Here is a 21207-nt window from a genome sequence, read left to right as displayed (position 1 = left end):
ATTAACATGTATTAGCAAGGTGACCTTTTTAATGCTGAGAGAGCATATACTAAATACCACTGGGCTTTCAAAATTCCTGAAAGTTACTTATCCCTTTGGTCACCTACTGTGGCTGCATTTTTTTTTTTTTTGACGCAGTCATATATTAAAGTGAAACATTTGTTCTTTAGTTGATAGAGGGACACCTTCAAGATGGTATACTTAAGTTACACGAATCTACTAGATCAGCATTTTGCTTAATTTTTCAAATTTGAGAAAGTATAGCCAGCCCTACCTCAGAGGTCACGTTTTGTTTTAGAAATAAAGACCCTAGGTTCAGAAGGAACTGCAAAAATCATTTACACCAGTATTAATTATCCTTTTACAGATTAGAAACCAGAGAGGTGAAATGCCTTGCCCAATGTCATACAGCAAATGAGTAACAGAACTAAAACCTAGTTTATGGTATCATCTCTCCCCTACATAATCAACGGTTTTCAACTAAAAGAGGAGCATGTGAAATGCAAATTTACCCATTCTGTTATTTAGAAGTCCAGATAGATATGTTGTTTTAAGCCAGGACTGAAATTCCTGGCTAAGATAAGGGCTTTTAGAATATCGACAAATTACGATTTTATCTGTTATCTGTTATCCATATCTCTCAACAGCACAAGTTCCTGAAGAGTGAGAGTTTTCAGGTTTCATCTTTCAGTTTTCTCCACAAATCAGCAAAAACTCATTTCACCATTTCTGAGGCTTTTAGCCCTTAAGTCATGTTGGCTATATTCTTTCTTGTCCTTTCCTAAGGACATTCAGTTAGTAATTAAGCTTTGTCAATATCTGCCCTTTCATTTCCATTTGACTGACAAAATACATGTATTAGCTGTCTGCTGGTAGCCCACACCTCATAACAAAGTTCCAAAGGTCTTAAGCGGTTAGGTTAGAATTTGGAAAGTAGTAACTGGAAGTGGTGCTCAGGTGCCCAGCCTTTTAACCAGTACTTAGTAAAGATACATGTAAAACTACAAAACTCATAAAACAGCATAAGCTTTAAGTCTTGAAGAAAAGGTCCTATGGACCAGAGAAAGAAAAAAAAGCCATTCATATGCAAAATGCTGAAATTACTCCATTTCTGCAACCTCCTTCCATATCCCAGCACCCAACCGCTTCCTCTGGGTTTTATATGAGGTAGATAAAACTACGCCCCTTCACACTAGCCCCTTCCCAGTCTTTCCTCTCCCTACTGAGCTTCCCTCCAGATCACAAGCCCATTCTCTAACTAGCTGCTCTCAGCTAGGTGGCAAAACGAAAACACAGATATTTAACTCAGACTATTGTGTAAATGACCAAAAGTTTTCTAATCCTTCTAGAGCCATTTGCACTTATAAAACAGCAGCTGGTTTCAAAAACTGAGAACTACCTAGAGATTTAATTATACAAAATATGGCACATCTGTATGATACACTACTATTATATAAGCATTTAAAATGATGTAGTCATTTGAGGTGTAAGTATATAAGTCAATGTCTGGATATATTAAATTTTAAAAAAACAAGCTATAAAACAATAGAATTCTAATTTTACGAGTATGTATTTTTTTTAAAGGCTGGTGAGAAAACATGACAAAATGTTTAAGCGATTTGCCTCGGGATTGGTGAGGTTTTTATTTTCATTCCTATACTTATTAACCTACATGAATCTCTAAGTGGTACAATTTTAAATATATAACAAGATGATATGAAAACATTCAGGCTTGTTGGAGCGGGGAAGACGAAGGCACTTAGGCCGGGCCTCCCTGAGTGCTCACCTACATGGCTTCCCACGACTTCAATGTATACATGACAGAAAGACTGACAAGGGACCAGGAGTCTGGGCTAGGAGCCTTAGGAAATTCACTTAATCTCACTTATCATATGAGGGTTAGATGTGAGGTCCTCTGGGTTAAATTCAGCTCTAAGTTCCATAATTTTGACACCCAAGGATTTCCCAAAATAGTGATTCTCGTGAAGAACCATTCCTTGGGGGCTCTCAAAGTACTGATTTAAATACACTGCCCCCACCCTATTCCCAACCTCCCCACTCTTCATAAGCGTGCTCTGAAAACTTCAGAAAAGGTGTCTGTTCTTAGAAACTTTAGAAAAGTAAATTTACCATAGTCCTGTCATCAAATACAACCTTTTGCATATTTCCGTCATCTAAAGTAGGCAATATATCATTTTCCTGTTCAAAATTCTGAAATGGCTGCTCCTTGACCATTAAATAACATTCAAATGTCTTGCTTAATCAGGTACGTATATAATCAGGCCTCCACAATGAGGTCTCAACCTAACAGACTCACTCAACCAACACACATAAGCAGCACAAACTAGGCACTAGGCTGTACTCCAGAGAAGTCCAAGCACTGGCCGCACTGCTAAATAATGTGAAACTAAAATCAGTTTCCCCACTACCATAGTTTTATCTTTTAACATAATTTTGGTCAAGTATTTAAGTTATTCCATTTTCTTTAATCGTGCAGCAAAGAGTAATATAATTCTTATTTTTATAATGAAGGTGCTATGTGTTCACAAGTCAAGACCCAAAATGACTGATCAGCCATCTGTTCTGAATATGCCACCAACAAGTCTCGCTCTCCGTGCATGATCTGTTGTTCTGTTCATAGTAGGTACACACTGCAATAATGGTTAAGTGCAACAATAAAATAGCAGCTAACATTTACTGACTGCTTACTATATGTAAGGAACCGTGTCTAACATTTTACATGAGTTATTTAAAATCTCCAAGCAACTTTATGGAGAGCTTATTTAGGTAGGTGACTTTGGAAGAGAAAGAATATTGTATCTGTGTGTCTGAGAGAAAGAGGAACATCAGACCCAATCAACTCAGGAAAAGTGAAAATTAACGAGATGGATCTACAGGGTCTAACGACATGCCCTGAGGAGCACTAAACCTGAGCCATACTCTGAGACTCTGCTCAGAAAGGTTTCCTGTTAGAATTGAGCAAAGGGCCACTAAGTCTACAAGATGTAATCAATGGCTAATATAATTTATACAGGCTCCTTTTAAATTCAGCAAAAAGGCCCAAAGTGCCACTACCCCTGTAGCCTAGACATCAAAAGCGACATGGTACGCCTGTTTGCCATATCACTTCTGGGGCTGTGTACTGGGGATGAAATGTGTCACTCTGTGTCATGAGGGGTGGGGGGAGGTCCTTAAAACTACCAGATAAGCACAGTACATCTTCCTGAGGATAAAGATTTTTATATGTATGGGAGGGGGTGGAATATTGTTTTACTATGAAAAGAAACACAGATCTATTATGAAACAGAATGTAACATTTGCATTGATTTGCAAGATAAAAAGACTTCAAAGGAACTTCAGGATCATATTTCACTAATCCCCTGGGGTACCTGTTTCATATCACCTCTACAGTCAGAAGTACTTGGCTAGAAAAGTTTGAGAGGAAATTCATGAGACTGACAAGCTATATTCCTTTATTGGTTTTATGCTGCTTTGAAATCCCTCACAATTTTCTGTCAGAGTCCTTAACAGGTAGATAATGACCACCATACTGCTTCAAATATGGGCTGTCACAGTGTCTAGTGAGCTACAATCTGAATTATTAATATTATATTATGTTGATATTATATAATATTAATATAACATTATTACAAACTAACTCCAATTCTTAGATTAAAATTGTAAAGACATGCCCTGAAATTGCATTGTCAAAAAGAAGCCTGAGGTTGTGTGGCTGTCAAACCACTGTTCTGAAGCTGCTGTACTTGGAAAATCTATACAAAAAATTTAAGCGTAAACCAAGAGTACCGGTTTACATATAAAGCTACATGATAGCTACTACAAACACCAGGTGAACTGTCAGGTATATGTGTCTAACTTCAAAAGTAGAGAATATAAAGAAATACCAAACAAATTTTTTAAACAAATTTTAAAAATATAACATGGTGAAGCTGGGAAATCCCTTTAAACTCCTACCTTGAATTTTTTTAATCTCTGAAAAACGCAGAAACACATTTTAAAAGATAAATTTTACCAATGTTTTGTCAATTTTTGAAATATTTTTCCTGTAAACCCCAACATGTGAATAAGGTTCTGTGCATGCCCCTCCCACCCTACATTCTATATTTGCAATTTCCAGGATGAAGCGACAGTCTCCTCAGTCTCCACGAGTGCAGCGGGACTACAGGCATTTAGCGAAGTGACTGGGGAAAAGCTATTCCCTAGAAAGACAAACAAATTCTCAGATTCTTCCCACAAAAACTCGAAAAGAGATGGTAATAGCGAAGAATCCTGGATTTTTATCTTTGAGTCAAAGAAATGTATTGACAGGGCTCTAGCTACGTTATTACTGTTTGAGCCTGGCTGAGTATCACGAAGCTTCTGCGAAAACGAGGACAGCCAGACCTCTAACATTCTTTCTACCTGTAATTTTATGATCCTGAAAGTGTTTTCAAAAGCACTCATGAGCCTTTCTCATAACTTCTTTTCCCTCCATTAACCTAAGATGCCCAAAGAGTGGGATTAGGCTAAAATGAGCCAGCGCTCCTCACTCTTCCCTTTCCTCCTTTCCAGACACAGCCACTCTTCCCTTTCCCTGAGAGGCCCGGTGGCAAGCGAAATGAATCAGTGTCATCAAAACTAACCATTAGCATCTTTTAATGTCATGGAGACACAGAATCAGCTCCAGATTAGAATTCAAATCATCCAGAATTTTTTAAGGACACCAAACGTGTGAGAACAGTTTAGCAAAATTCTACACGTCTATCTTTAGCACTATCGATTCTCATATTCTAGTACAATACACAGTCTTCTTGATTCATACTAATGAATGCAACTATTTTATTTCACATGTGAATAAACAAGTTTGCATAAAACAATAAAGATACCACAACATAAAATGTGTTTTGCCTTAGTCTTACTCATGTTTAACACCTCAGAGAACTCTTCAATAAGCCAGGTTATTTTTCAGAAAAATAATGCTGCCTTCGTAACCTATATTGTCAAAGGGTTTACTAAAACACAGAATAAGAGAGTTTTACAGTCCTTATGATAATCAGAGTTTACCAAGTCTCCCTCTTATAGCCAAAAATAATGTTAACCTGACCACAAAACTGTAACCATAATAAGCCTTGCTCCTGAAAAGTAAAGGAACATGAAAACAGAAAGCTTGGACTCAGGGAACCGCGAAACGTCTGTATCTGTATGAGAAGTGAAGGGAAAGAAGCCAAGTACTCACTCAGACTCGAGGAAGTCTGAAAGACACCGGAGAGACCACGTGATCCCAGCATCACGGAAACCATGACAGCTACTATCTATAGTCCCTGTCTTTTTGGACTATACAATTTAAACCACTCAGATCTGTCAAACACACGGCTCAAAATTAACCAAAGACAATGCTAAAACTATGCTGGAAATGATAAAGAAAAATGGAAAAAGCTAGAAAATGTGTCTCAAACTCAAGCTTGAAATGAAGATCAACCTTCCTACTAAGATATAAAGATGAATCATCTTGCATTTCAAGTAGCCGTGGTGCCCTCAACATCCCAAATTCAGAATTCATTCCTCTTTAAAAGACATTACTACCACGAGGCTTGATAAACAAGGGAATCTCATATTCCAGTTTACTTCCTGATGGATTTATTGAGGCACACCTTCAAACTGGTGACATGACTGGTTTTTCCACTAAGGCAGACACACAGATCATCTCATCTTTCCACATACCTCTACTAACACTAATAATACAGTTACTCACACCCATTCCAAAAATCTCCAGAGACAATTCCATAGCGTCCTCTTGGTAGCAGTGTGTTCTGTTGTTGCTATCTTCCTCCCAGGGTATGCTAGGAAATATATTAAGTTCAGATTTTTCTGAGACAAGAATTTCACATATGAATTCTATTTTAATTGAGAACAAGTATTTAAATTTTTTTTCTAAACTGTTCTCCTTAACTACACCTTTTTTTAAATGAAATTGTAGAAGCCTCATTTCTTTCACTCTCAAAGTTATAGTAACTGTGGGAACTGTTATTAAGAGGTTATATAAAACTCAATGAAAAAGCAGCAACTGTTGCAAATAAGTGTTCATGTAATAGTCAAACCAACATTTCGATTCTGGAAGAATCTGTCACATAAATGACATAGCACTTTATCCAACTATCAGAACGATAGAACAATTTTAAAGGCACATAAAATAATAATCGGTAATAAGTATATTTTAGTGAGGGAGGGTAAATATCTTTTTCTAAAGCCACAGGATTTTTTCCCCCAAAATATTGTTTAAAAATTAACTTTAAATATCTGACCTTAAGAATTCCAACTCTTTCTTTTGGAAAAGAAACATAACTAACAAAAGTACATTAGCTTTTGGAATAAAAGAGAAATCTTCAGTGAATAAGAGGATATAAAAATTAAGTTACATTCTTATAAACTTTAAAATTAAATACCATGTATACTTTTATAGGATCAGAAAAAAAAAGCTAGAGTGAATTTTCCATGAAGTGTGTAAGTATTCAATAAGATTGCAAACGCTGTTATAAATGATCAAAAATTTGTTAACTTTCCTCCAAGTGAGCCAGACTTCATTAATGGCCTTATGTAGGAGTAGAGAAAGGTTAAAAAAATAATAATAAAAAGCCTGATCTGTCATCAGTGACATACTTGGACCAAGGAAAAGAACATCTTTCTTCTGCAATGAGCACCCACGCCAGCTAGAGCGTGGAAACATTATTCCCGTGCTCCTCCAGTCTTTCCTACAGCATCTGCTGCTAATTGAAAGGGACTAGGATTACAAAATTCTAGTCAATTTCTCTCACCAGCTCTTGCTGTGTATAAAGATTTTCTATGCAGGGGCTGAGCATTAGTCTTCCACTACAGCTGATGACTAAAGAGCAAAGAAAAAGAAACACAGAAGAAAGAAATTTTTTTGTATCCAACAAAATACAGAACCAAACTGCAAGAAAAGGGACAGCTAAGCCTATCTTTTGTTAGCCTGGTAAATCACCATTCTTAAATACAACTATTCACCTTTAAAAGCCTATTAATGTCCTAATTAACCAGTGGTATATGTCTTCTGTTTGGGTACTCTCCTTTTTAATATAAATCTTCAAAAGTAACTGTCAGTGTTATACCAATTATGTCTTTTATTTCTAGCTCCTAGACACAGTGCCTGGGACACAGGAAGCACTTAACAAACGCTTGTTGAATAAATATATCAATCTTGTGTTTGGTAGCACTGTTCATTCAAGGCATTCAAAGCACCTACAAAGCCCTCATCACATTCATTTTCTTTAAGTCCCATTAGTATAGAGATCTACATCAAGTCCTTTTGCACTTTTACACATGGTAAGCTACAAAGTTTCAAATGTTATCTAAAGCATACTCTGGCTGCTACATGAAATGCAGGGTGAGAATGGAGGCTGGTCAGCTGATGACTGCAGTGGTCCAGGCAAGAGATGATGTTAGTTTGAAGTGGGGTACTAGAGGGACACCTTCCAGTGCTCCCCTCTGCAGGTCACAGGGACCACTACAGTTTGTTCTGGCACGAAAGGCATTTGGCAAGGAAAAAATGCTGAAAAGCCCTGAAAGCAGGAAGGAGACAGGATTGGGAGATAACTCAAGGTTTCTCCTGCTCCTTTTCAAAGAAATCCAGGCACACAATTACATCAAATGTGCTACAAATGTGTAAGCTGGTTTATCTGGATGCTGCTCTGGTAACATAATTAGTATCAGAAATTGTGTTTAAATGTTATCAAAATCAAATTCATTTAAGTATACTATAGAACAACTATACTACCTAGTTTTCCCTCAAGGTATTATTTCAGATATAGAGACATATTTTTACAGTTTCCACAAAGAGTAGACAAAATGTTTCAACTGAAAGTAAAACTAAAAGCCATATCAACTATGAGAATAAAATTTCATTTTAACTGCAGGTTTGGATTGTTCCTCTTATACCTGTAACCTAAATTATCAAAGTTTAAAAGTTTAAAGTTTAAAATAATCTGAAAGTGTTTAGATAACTGTGTATTTAAAATGAAGTCATTCAGAGAGAAATATACTTGCCTAAGGTCTCACAACGTCTCCGTGCAGATCTTAATTCTTAGGGGGAGAGAATAACTAGAGCTTGGAGTGTGCATTTCCTGGCCCAGGCTTTCAAATGGGCATTTTGCTCCTTTTTTAAAAGACAATGTTGGCTGCCCAATTAGCACTTCTACATTCCATAAAGCCCCCCAACACTGTACTCAATTGATTATTCAAATGCCGTATTTGTCCAGGAAGGTCTGCAAATTGTGTAAAAGTTGTCAGTATCACTTACTCCAGTTTGTTAGAGCATTATCCAGAGAAGGCCAAGGACAGAGGCCAGCACCCTGCAGAGAGGAGAGCCCACAGCAGCTGGGCTCTGCTCTTCTCCTCAGCGCCACAGGCGATGGGAGAGGTGCGCTGCTCCACCTTTCACAAGCGTGCTTTCTTGGCTCATCCCAGTTTTTTTTTGGCACCATCACATTCATTCGGCTGGTTTTCAGGTAATTTAATTACCTGAAACCCCGGGCTTGTTGTATTTATTATACATGGGGACTTAGACGTAAGTACACCACCACAGTCAGCTAACTTGGGCTAGGCTTACAAAATACCAAATGCTGCTTTTCTCCCGCGACCCATCTCTACATTTCTTTTTGTCATGGTGACCTGGCAATCATGTTCTGAGCTTTCCTGCAACTATCTGCACAACTTTAGTCAAAACTCCTTGATTTAACTTGACTCAGCATTCCAGAGCCAAGAATTACTTGTTCAAGGGAGTTTATAGGTATCATTACTATACTGTTTTCTTGTGAGATAAAATAAGAAACAGATAGCTACCATATGACTTCTGGTTGACTGATTATAATTCTCAGCTCTATTCAGTCTTGCTCACTCTCTCGCCATGCACTTCTAGTACCAAAACCAACAGCGTGCTCCATTTTCCATTGATCACATCGCAACAACTCTATTCTGAATAGCCATTGGGTGTCACAGCCATTAAACCCAACCAAAACCATTAAAGTGGATTGACGAGAAAAAGGCTAATTGAAAACTGTAAAACTGGCAGACACAGTGCGCATGCATGTTCCATGACAAGATTTTACATGGTATAGAAACTGATGATTTGGTCATCAAACTAGCCAGCCAATAGTGTTTTGCATAATGTTTAACTCAACATTGCATCTTCTTAGTTAAATATCGGAAGAGATAGTTCACTTTCTTCTTTATAATATGGTAGTGAGAACAATTAACTGAAGAGTTGCCAAAATATCAATTTAGACTTGAAAATTAAGAAGCATTACACTGCAGCTATCACTTAAAACTACAAGTATCTAGTCTGCTGTTCCCCTTCTAAAAAAAATGTTTAAAACCATAAAGAAAAGAGTCTAGAGTAAATGAGAAGTGAAAATTAACTTCCTTTTAATAATTTAAAGCTTGAGGTAAATCTCACACTCTCCAATATCAGGTAGCATTATGAAATACACAAAGACAATGTTTTCATACGAAAGAGGTGAAATACAGTATCAATTTTTTCACTACTTCTCACAGCTGAAGAATTTTTTCTCTTGAGAGGGCTAATGTGTTACTCACTGAGGTGCCAAATAACAGAAACTGAATGCTTTGCTATTTCTCGGTCTCATTCCCATCACTACAGAAAATCACATTTTGGCCTGATGACGGGTATGATTTTAGAATAGGTATGTTTCAATATGGAATGACCGTAATGCAGAGATGAAAGTGACTGGCCCGTCACCTGTATTATGTGCAGGTTCTAGGATACATCATACCTAAGGATGGACCCCGAGGTTCCAGACCCTCGAGCCTATATACAGCAATCCCTTAATTTTCGCTCCATCAGAAGGGCCTTGCCTAGACAAGGGAAGACCTGATGTGGCCCTATACTTAGGGCACAAGCCTCTTCAATCACAGGGACTACACCAGACAATTCCCCTCAATGTAAGATTTTCACTCTTCTATCATAAACTTGAAAAGTTACTGGTTCTCTCTTGAAGATGTAGATCGTTTTTGTGACAATAGCGACTGAAGGCAAAAGATTAAAAGTACTTGCTAATCATTCAAAGAAAACATTAAAACATTTACTATGTACAAGAGCGTTACTGCTGAAGTTTTGCTTAAGGGTAAATCAAACAAAAGAGTTACTGTTTGAAACATAATGTTTAAATATTAACCACAAATATTTTACTCTTTTAAAATTATTTCTAAAGCTCCTCTTGCCTTTTTCTTCTTGCTCCTTTAGGCAGAAAAATATATATATAAAGACTACACCAGGGATATAGCCATATTTCCTGGTTATGTCATTATTATTTCAAAATATACGTCTGTATTTGTTTGCTTTCTCTATCAACTTTGCATTCCTAAAATTAGATTCCTTGTGCTTGATAAAGTTACCCAGGAACCCAAAATTCTCAGACCTAAATGATTCTTCTTTAAACAATTCTGTTTGCTGAAAATCTTGATATTCGAACTTCACCTTACTCAAAAGCTGTCTTGGTTTTTTTCCTCTAAATAAAAATTTTTTCCATAAAGCTCTCATTTCTACATTATATACTTTGTGTACAAACTCTCTAAGTGAGTAAAAATAGATACTTAGAAAGTCCTCCAAGTAAAATAATCCTTTTAACCCTAGACAAGAAATCAATATTTATACTTGGGAAAAAATTCTTGCCTTCATAAGATGAACTTGAATTTTGACTAATTTGTATAAAATTTTGTCTAATGATGATCTGACATCTGTGATCTTTTTTATACTCAACAAATCTATTTTACTACTGACAAATTAGCCAGTCTTAAATAACTTGCACAAGGTCGTGCTGAGTTAATGACTGATATGGGACAAATACAGAGGTTTGGTAATTTTCAATTCCATCTCAGTATTCTAAATTTTAAAATTATGACGACTTCATGGTATCTTAAACCACCCGCGGTCTGAGTCCTATATCTAATTATCAAATACATCACTATTACACAGAGCATCATGCTTAAAAAATAACAAATTGTGTGTAAAACATGTTTATGGAAAAGGGCAGGAGAGACTACTCTCGAAAAATATATTCATGAACTATGTGATAAAGTCAGGCTAGAAGAGCAAAGGATGGTAGTAAATAAATCTCATGCTCTCAAATGGAATTTTACAGAGAGTTTTCAGCATGACTTTTCTATGTTTCACTTCGCCCGTCAGCTGTGAGCCGTTTCCAAGTGTGAAACTGCCTAAGAGAAGAAGCAAAGCTGTCATTTGACATGTGGGAGCGTGGAGATTGGGCTGCAGTAAAGAGCATTTCGGACTTCTTCAATTTACACACATATTCACCTATATATTTTCAGGTCTGAAAAGTATTCAGTGAGAAATAGCAATGTAAATTTCAAGCATTTATAAAGGCTTACAATGGGGTGGAAAATAAAGGTGAAGGACACGCATTGACAGGATACCATCTCGACTTCTTAAGACTAGTCAGGGAAACTTAACTGATGATATCTGCATAATAACTAACACACATAAACAATTGTACTTGTCTTAGGTTGCATATTAAACTTTTAAATACAGTCTTCTGTATTTTATATGCCTAATATTATCAGTTCTATTTTCTGGCTGCTTTTCTGAGTAGACTGCTAAAAAAATACTGATATAATAAAAACTACTTTGACATTTTAGTTTTCCTTGACAGTGCTATAAACAAAATTTTATTCTATATTATGATAAATAGTTCCGATGATAAAACACATAAAATCCTTTTAGTGTGTGTGCCTGTGTACACAAATAGAAATAAAATCAGAGTAACTACAAGGAAGTCCTCTGGAGAAGAACAACAAATTTACTCCTGTTTTTGTTCTATAATCACAATAAAAAAAAAATAAGAGAATCTGTCTAAAAGTCTCCTAATATGGAAACTAGACTCTGTTATACATTATATCGTCATGCTACACGATCTATTCCTACTTTAGGGACTATTTCTTTGCTCTTTCTCTTCCTGAACTCTGTTCTATATCTCTGGTATGAAAGGAACCCATTTACCATGAACGATGTTTATTTAAAATAAAACCTTTCTAGAGAATTGTCCTAGATAATCCAAGGATACAAAGTGAACCTAAAAGGAATGGCTTCTACTTTGAAAACAGGGCTGGGTTTGATCAGTGAATTCGTATTCTCAAGACCCTCTTGATGGGCCTGCAGCTGCAGCCATTTATTTGCTGGCTTTTTCACAGATGTAGACAGAGAACGCTCCATGGTTTTTGTCTTTTTGTTGTTGGATTTATTTTCTTTAATATAAGAAAGTGGCAATTTGTTTTTAAAGTTCTTCGTTTTATAATAGAAACTTGTGACTATTGGACATCCTTGCTGAAATGACTATGACTTTTTAAAATCTAAGATTGTAAAGTTGAGAGAAACTATACTTAAATAACAGAAGGTGATCATTTGCATTTCAAAATTTATCTATCTTGCTTTTCCCCTCAATTAGACCAAAACATGTTGATTCACAGGTTTCTGTGTGTGTGTTTTTTTCTTTTTTAAACTTATTTATAGAGCAGAATAATGGCCCCCCTGCTAGTTTGGCATTTGCTCAAGTTTCTGTCCATGTATCGAATCTGTTACTGGAAATTTTTCTCAAAATATAAAGGCACATCATCCACAAGATAAAAAGATACATTGCTGATACTATAAAGCACAGGGCAGGTGGATAATGTTTTTAGGACAAATATGTGATAAGGATTCCCAGGAGGGTAGAGTGGTAGGGGTAGAGGTTGCACGCTGTTTAAACAGAAGTGAATCGCTCTCATCATAACCTTGTGACAACTTTACTTTCTAACTGAACATCAGATGCTTAACATGCTTTAGACTTACTTGGGCAATAATTCTAAAGTTAGAGTTGGGAAATGGGAGGGCAAGAGGGGAGGAGAAATGCTTCAACACTCAGTGTTTCTTAGGTCAAAAGAAGACTAAGTACTCTATGTCTCCATGTAGTCACTGATTCGTGATTTTTAGGCATAGAAATATTAGTATATTATCATTACTCCCACTCCCTTGAGAGGAGGAGGAAGGCCTACTTGTAGTTTTTATCAGCAGCATTACTGCTGTTCAATTATGGGATGAACAGTAATTTACAAATTTTTGCTCTAATTCTCCTTGCATTATAAGGGGCAAGAGTATACAGACTTAACTGAGTTCTGTAACTCTTTAGTTTTAAGATCATCTAAATTAGAACACTTGTATTACTTTCCAATTAAAGCCATTACTGGTTTTCCTTTATCCTGGTGATAAAAAAAAAAATTAATAGGCCCAAAGAATGAAGAGAATTTCCACATTGTTCAATGCATGCCATGATACTAGCATACTTCTGCAACTCACAAACCTTGAGAGTATAATTTTTTTATGCAAATAATTAAAACAAAGCCTTTCTTCAGACTACAGCCTTTTTCAAACGTTAGTGAAGGACAACCTGGAAGATGACAGCAAAAATCCATTAATGGTAGGCTGCCACCTGCTGGTAACTGATGAGAATTGTGATTTCTGGGAAAAGGCGTAAAAATTAGAACTTGGAAACTGATCTGGATTAAATTCAGTATTTCAGTACACAAAATTGAAAGTATATATCTATTAATGAATGTAGTATGGTTTCGTTCCACATATATCAAAACTCTCAGGAGGTCAACATGCTATGTAATATTAAACATGACAGTACTTTGAAGAAAAATCTGCTAGAATACCAAAATACAATCCTACAGATAGTTTTCAACAAAAAGTAACAATACTCATAGGAAATAATAAGTTATAAACATTGAAGAAGCCCTGCAAATATTTGGTTTTGATGTGAGGTTGATACTGCACTTGACTTCAGGATTTCACAGGATTTGACTTAAAAAAACTTCCCATATTTAATTTTGATTCTAAAACCTCCAAATTCATTGTAATGAACACATATATTTTTGTATACTGGTACCTAAAATGTTATTTTTTATCAAATTAGAAAAGGGAGAATCTGTTTTACCCGAAAAACAAAAAAAAACAAAACAAAACAAAACCAGATAACCATAATAAAGTAATTTCACTATGAAAATTTTTTTGTTATCCCATTAACTAAATCACACTAATAAGGTTTCAAAAAACAGCATTAAATATCATCTATTTGAGAAAAACCAAAAATGCAGGCATGCTCTATTGTCCCTGAAAAGACATAAAAACAAACAGCCCTAATTTAGGGGAAGAACAGGAAAGAAAGAGAACAACAGTAAGAAGAAAATCCAAATCACTGTTTTCAGGAAATAGTTTTAGGATATTTGCTTTGCAGGTTGAAAAAACTTCGCGATTCCCCAATAGAGAAATTATTCTTAACAATGAAGGCTGTAACTAAAACAATATAGCTCTTTCAATCCTAATTATAATCATTTCCCATTATGCAGGGAAACAATGTTAGCATCAATAATACACTGGTTTGCTAGTAAGCATTAAATACTGTATTAATCAACAACTAAGCAGATCATGTCAATATAATCAGCTTGAACCTCCTTTGAAAGCCAGTGGGGTGACAAGTGAAGAAACTTTGGCCATCCAATGAGGCTGACTGCCAGGCAAAAGGTGAACAAACTTTGGATTCAAATATAGCCCTATCTGCACTGATGACAGAAAGAAACTAACTCAAACCCAATTCACATGCTTAGGCGATCTGTAATTATCAACAAAAGAAATGTTTCTAATTTTTAAAAAATAAAAATACAGTAAGAGCAAGAGAAACCTATTGTGTCAAATATTTGGCTAACTAGGCCATTTCTGAATAAGAAGAACAGGCTTCCTCAAATTTCTCAAATATAGAAAGGCTTTAAAATCTGCTCTAAAATGCCAGCTTGGCTCATCACTGAAGTCACAACTTTGTTTGTTTGTTTGTTTTTTAATTCTCCATTTTACCCACCTTTATAGCCTTAGGAATTTCGCCCTTTTAGCCAACTACTTCTCACATCTTAATAAAAATCATCCATTTAAAGAGGTTCAGGGTAAACACTAAGTTAAGACATTTCTAAGAATTCACTGCCAGTCCTACACAAAGTACAAAGGCATTCATTTAACAACAAATATGTATACACACACACAGCTATGGACTATATGTAATGGTTTTATAACCCAATTTTCTTTTTTGAAAGTCAGAGATAACCAAATCCAACAAGTACGTGAACTGGTAGTGAAAAATACAACTTCTATAAAGAAATGAGAGCCTCTGAACTACTTTTTTAAGTGAGATATTGTAGGAGATCGTGCTAACCTGGGGCACAGTACATTCTCTCTATGGCATCGCTGTCACAGGAATCTTCAACCTCACTCCACCTGCTAAAATACGTTAGCTGAATGTGTCCTAAAAACAAAACGACAGGAGAAATCAAAACATTTTTCTCTTCCATTTTCTGCAGAAGTGAACTGTAATTACTCCTTTTGTAGCTAAAAACAGTATCATTAAGAATAATGGCATCATTAAGTACTAGAAGCTATTACTGGGGGTGAATTTGCTGCACTGATAATGAAGCTCTAGACAGGAAATGAAGATACTAATTACAAGATAAAACGCCTACTCAGTTAATTGGAAGCAACAGCGAATAAAAAGAAATGCATTTGCAAAAGTTCCTGACCTCTATCATTCAATAAGATGTTGTTTGGGTTCAAATCGCGGCACACAATTCCCTCTCTATGTAAAGCATCAAGGGCTACCACCATTTCAGCTGCCCATCTTTGAATGCAGCCCTCTGGGATGTAAAACCTGGAGTTTAGTGCTAATTTTTTATCAAGGTCCTCAAAAATCTGATGTATTTCCTTGTCTCCTTCTAGTGCTAACCCACTCTCTCCCTTAGTCACAGAGTCTCTCCGAAATAAAATCGGTTCCTCTTCGTCCGTTTGATCTGTAAACAGCAATACTTCTTCAGTCATTAAAGTGTCTGTGTTTGCATTACATTCATTAGCATTAGCACCTGAGAGTGGCTCAGAAATAGGAAGTAAGCTTTCTTCTGTATTGTTCGCAGTTACAGCTGACTCAACCACTCCAAGTCCTTGAAAGTCAGGATCTGAGCTGTGTAACAAAGACGCGGTTCCTGAACTACTATGATCAACGGTCGATATAAATAACAGCCCCAGATCCCTCTGCACATAGTGTTTCTCTGTTATACTATGAGATTTAAGCCTAGAAGGGTCACTCGATTCCTCTGAGCCTTTTTCTTCTTCAGCTTGGCACTGTTCAGTACTGAGCCTGAGACATAAAACATCAGGGGCTTCCAACAGTTTACTTTCTATTATGCCTACATTAGTCTGTGTAAACTTAGTAGGTCCCATTGCTGCACCTTCCTTTGTTGGCTCCAATTCACCAGGCAGATTTACAAGAAGATCGGGCCTTCCTTCGTCAGTACCACTGACATCATCAAAAGCAGCATCTTTAAAAGAAATAACTGGGACAGAGTCATCTGATCCCCTGCTAATGGTGTCCTGAGCTATAACCTTGCTTTCACTAATATTAAAACTCCTGGAAATATTGTCTCCATCTGAAAGAGTAAAAAATGGTTTCAAAGGTTCTGACTTTAGGCTATACATTTTTTCTCCAAAATCAAGTCCTAGGATTTCACTAGTACTATCCTTACTGTCTATCCTAAAGAATTCCATGGGGCTGTTTTTAGATCTACTGAGGGAATCTGATGTTCTTGGAGAACTAACTGCTTCCAGGTCATCGTTTCCAGGGAAGAACTTCCGCTCATAAGCTATCGGCTGTGTGCTGGGGCTGTCACTGCCAGCAGCAAGGTGGGCTGGGATGCTTTTGATAGCTTTGGTATCAGCATTATTCTTTTCAGTCTTCATGAAAGGCTCCTCATTCAATGACCCTGGTTCAATCTTTTCCTGCCCATATTCATTGCATAATGTTAAATAACTAGTAGTACATTCTTCTTCTGAACTTGAGCCAGAATCTGGCCATTTTGGAGAGCTATCGTGGCCATCATCATCTTGGTTGCTCTCATCTTGAGAGCTCTGAGTAAGACTCGTCTTCAGTGGCAGAACTTTAAGCATGGTTCCACCATCACTTCCTCTGGATTCAAAGCTGCTGCTGTCCTGAGGACTAGATGTTGGCTGTTGCAGGTGAACTTTAGTAAGTGCAGATTTTTTCACTTCCTCAATGTCAAAGCTTCCTTCAGGACTTCTGTTTAGAAATTTACTGATATATGACCAGAGTTTGCCACCTGTGAACAAATATAACCAAAAACAAAAACAAATTTAAGATCCCCAAATTAATGGTTCTTTATTGAAGCCATTAGAAAAACAAAAAGTATACTAAGAATCAATCAAGAGCTAGTCAATGATACCCATTAATACATCAAGTTTGCTCTAAGACAAGAATTTTCATAAAATACCTTCTTGTTATTGCTGACTGGTGAGTACAGTTTCAAGCACATCTCCTAATATCAATTATTTTTGAAATGTCAACCTATTTCTTCCTTTGAAGGGAAATTAGTTATAACAAATACTAATATGAAATCTCACAGCTGAATTTCTACTTTAAAGTTAAAATATAATTTAGCTTTAGAAACATCTGATTATGCTCTGATTTGTTTATGTAATAATTTTTTCAAGCATGGCCCCTTGGTCAAGTGGAAATCCATAAATAAGTGCTGCTTAAAATTGTATATTTCACTGGGAAAAAAATCAACATTATTCCATTTTGAAAATGCCCCATCCAGGATTAGAGGGGAGATTTGGCATCTGGTATATAATTATGCCATTATAAATGACATATTAATAATATTTTTCCCCATTTTCTCCCCTCCACATACATATTATGTGTGGTATGAGACCACATGTAATTGAGAAATATGAATTGGGCAGCCATTAATTCTGATTCTATATTCTGATATATATCAGAAACCTATAAAATCCAAAATCGTAAAAGTCAATCATAGAAATCAAACACAAAATAATCCAATGCTTTATTAGCAATATTTCTTAGGTAGTTATTTCACCTAATTATTCTTTTGTTTTGTTTTAATCATTAAAAACTAAACCTCTTTTGCTAATTAGAATCTTTGAATAAATAAACTATGATAAGTATCAAAAAACCTACCAAAGCTCTGCTGCCTAGAAACAGTATCACAAGAGAAAAGTTCAATTTGATCTAAAAACCTTGACAGTAATTACAGAAGTATATTTTGAAGATGTAACTGTAGCTTCCAAAAATTAGAAATAATGTGTTAAAAACAAATCTCTCTATTAATACGAAGGCAACTTTTTCAGCACTTTTTAATTCTGTCACTAAGCATCACGCACCAATCATATGTAAAATAATAACTGACAGTCAATTACACGTGAAAGAAGGTCAATGAAAGCATCCGAAAAATCTTTCTCTACTTTGTATTTCATTTCATGTAGAGGAACTCAATAAATACAAAAAAGCACCCGATACTACGCCTAGCATAGAGTAACTGCTCAATAAAGGGTAACTGTCATATTAACCCTAGGTTACTCGTACATCTCTTCTACCAGTGATCTAGTTAACGGCCGTCTTCCATTTTGATAACAATTAGTGGTATAGAATATTGTCTTTTAATCTTCCCTCTCATTGTTTCTTAGCTTTCTGTCCTCACTAGATTATACTTAGTGTTTAATATTTTCCCATATTTAAACTAAAGTTTAATAATTCATATACGGCTTTGAAACTCACTCATTCAAAAAAAGAGCTGTGCATTGATTTCGTCTTCTTTTAGTCTTTTGACAACAGTACTCACACTCCTTTTATCACAAATACCACTATTGTGGCATAGTAACAATAATGCCTAAACCTGAAGTTGATGCTCCTGTAAGCAAGCCAAAAAAAAAATGATGCATGTTGTTTTCAGTTCTCCTAGATGGTAACCACTGTGAGGACAGAACCAAGTCTTCTTTATCTTTGTTTACCTACAGCCTACACAGTATGCAGGACATGACAGGCATTTAGTCAATGATAATTCATCAGAATGAAACGTGCCATCACAAAGTGGACGCAGTATGTAAAGATTACAGCTGTAAAGATCTGGTGACCAGCAAGAAACAGTATCTAGTAAAGTTCTAAGAAAAGTTTTATTCATTCTTAGGCCAATTCCACCTGGATCAGCTACTAAAATCTAAAATTCATTATATGCTTAAATTCTTCATTTTTGTCCCCCAAATCACTTCCTCTTTCTGACTTCCAAGCGCTCTGGCATAAAAGCTTTGGACTGAACTTGGATTATTTTCTCTCCCTGTTCTGTCTACATCTGACATGTTCCAAGTCTTATAAGATCTACGCATAATGTTTCTCATAGTCTTCCTCTTAATTCCTTTGACCACTGTTTCTTGGAATAACATTATAGCTACAACTAGATCTCTACGCTAAGTCCTTCCTGTATTACTCCACCACACTAACTGCTGCCCAATTAATCCTCCTTTTCAGCACAGAGATTATGATGTCATTTTTCTCTTCAAGAACCCAAATCCCTTCCACCTACTGAATGATGTACCAACTACATAAAGGCATTTGAACCCCTCAGTAATACAGTATCAATCCATGATTTGGTCCTCTCCCTCAACTCACCACGTAATTCATCTGAATTGGATTTCTCTTCATATAACCCATACTGGACCTTTGTTCAAACCACACCTACCACTTAGAAGTTTTTTTCCTATTAGTTTCCCAATATCTACTTGTCAAAATCCTATCCATTACCAAAGGCCCTTCAGAATTTTTTTTGTTTTTTGTAGCCCCTCACTGGATACAGTTCCTACCTTCTATGAATCCTCTATATTACTTCGTCACTCTTATGACATTTACAACATTCTATTTCATATCAATATTGTTTTTATGCTTTATTATCTCCTTTACTAGACTGCAGGGTCTTCATAACTACATGAAGAGAATTCTGTCTAGCATGTAAAATAATAGGTATTAAGTAAATATGTATTATGTTGGGTTATAAAAAGATGGCATCTTTACAAATTCTTTGAAAACCTTTCAAGGAAAGGGTTCTATAAATAATAATATCATTATTTTTGGTCATGCTTTCTTCCTACTTTAATACAAATACGGCTTTGTTGTAAAATAATATAAATACAGAAAAGAAGAAGGAAAATAAAAGATTCTGAATATAAATTACCCATAACCACTATTAACAATTAGTACATTTATTTTAAGGCTTTTTATGCACAACATCATATCAAACATTTTCCAATTTTCATGAGAATACAAACGGGAATAGCTTATAGCACATCCATGTGATAGATATGATGTATTTAAATATTCCTCTATTGATGGACACTTAAGATACTCCAGTCTTTTACTATAAGAATTAAAATAACACATACTTTTACGTACAATACTTGACATCTCTGATTGTTTCATCAGGGCAGAATCCCAGAAATGATTAAGAACTACATCAAGAAGCATGGATATTTTTAATTCTTTCCAGAAAGACTGTCCCAGAGTCCACTCCTAATGTGCCTTGGTCCCATCTTCACAGCAACTTGCTAATACTGAATATTTGCAAGTTTACCAATTTCATTATTCAAATATAGCATCTTATTTCATTGTCACTCTTTTCATTATTAGATAAAATGTCTAAATGGGATTGTTGGCACTTTTTAAATAAAATTTGTTCTTCACCTAAACAAGTACCCAAACTGAATTATAAAAAAACTCTGCATATTGAAGCAATAACTAAACTGTTTTAGCTCTTCTCCATTCTTTGCTGGGTGTCCAGTTAAATTTAATGCTTAACATAGAGCTACAGAAACAAAAATCTTGGTCCTATTACACCCTTTTTTTTTTAATTACAAAATCATGAAAGCCACATAACTTACAAGAACACATTATTCCCACTGATGTTTCTCACCCACGAAAACTGAATAGGTTCTACTTTCTACACAGTTAAGATCAGGCCCAACAGACAAACTTACACAAAGGTCAACTTTACTACTGTAACATTAACCTTTAAAAAAAACCTGTTATCACTACACCACAAAATATAAATAGAAAATACCTAACATAGTTAGGATATTTAACGCTTTAGGAATATAAATGACACCTTTCTAAGTCCTACTGAAGCATCCAAAATTGTAGACATTAGCTATTTTAAACTATGAAAATATCAACTCATAAGGCTTAATAAAAACTATCTCCCATCAGATTTTAAACTATTGGTTTTCTG

The 21207-nt window shown here is 35.7% G+C and overlaps 1 protein-coding gene across 14 annotated transcripts in view; it reads right to left on the bottom strand.

Annotated features, from left to right (window-relative positions):
- Window positions 1-21207, bottom strand: part of RPS6KC1 (ribosomal protein S6 kinase C1) — a 221827-nt gene that overhangs the window by 104559 nt on the left and 96061 nt on the right. For 13 of the 14 annotated variants that reach the window (XM_039881164.1, XM_039881168.1, XM_039881169.1 and 10 more), the window contains 2 exons: window positions 15649-17235; window positions 15288-15377 (listed from right to left, as the gene is read on the bottom strand). In XM_039881164.1, coding sequence (XP_039737098.1) covers window positions 15288-15377; window positions 15649-17235 — 1677 coding nt within the window. Of the gene's footprint in view, window positions 1-98; window positions 5841-15287; window positions 15378-15648; window positions 17236-21207 lie in introns of those variants that run through there. The other variant, XM_039881170.1, reaches the window with a different exon arrangement.

This window comes from Pteropus medius, unplaced genomic scaffold (assembly GCF_902729225.1).
Source record: "Pteropus medius unplaced genomic scaffold, Ma_sr-lr_union100, whole genome shotgun sequence".
NCBI lineage: Eukaryota > Metazoa > Chordata > Mammalia > Chiroptera > Pteropodidae > Pteropus > Pteropus medius.
The sequence above is the reverse complement of the archived record's forward strand: the minus strand, read 5'-3'. Positions and strand labels throughout refer to the sequence as shown.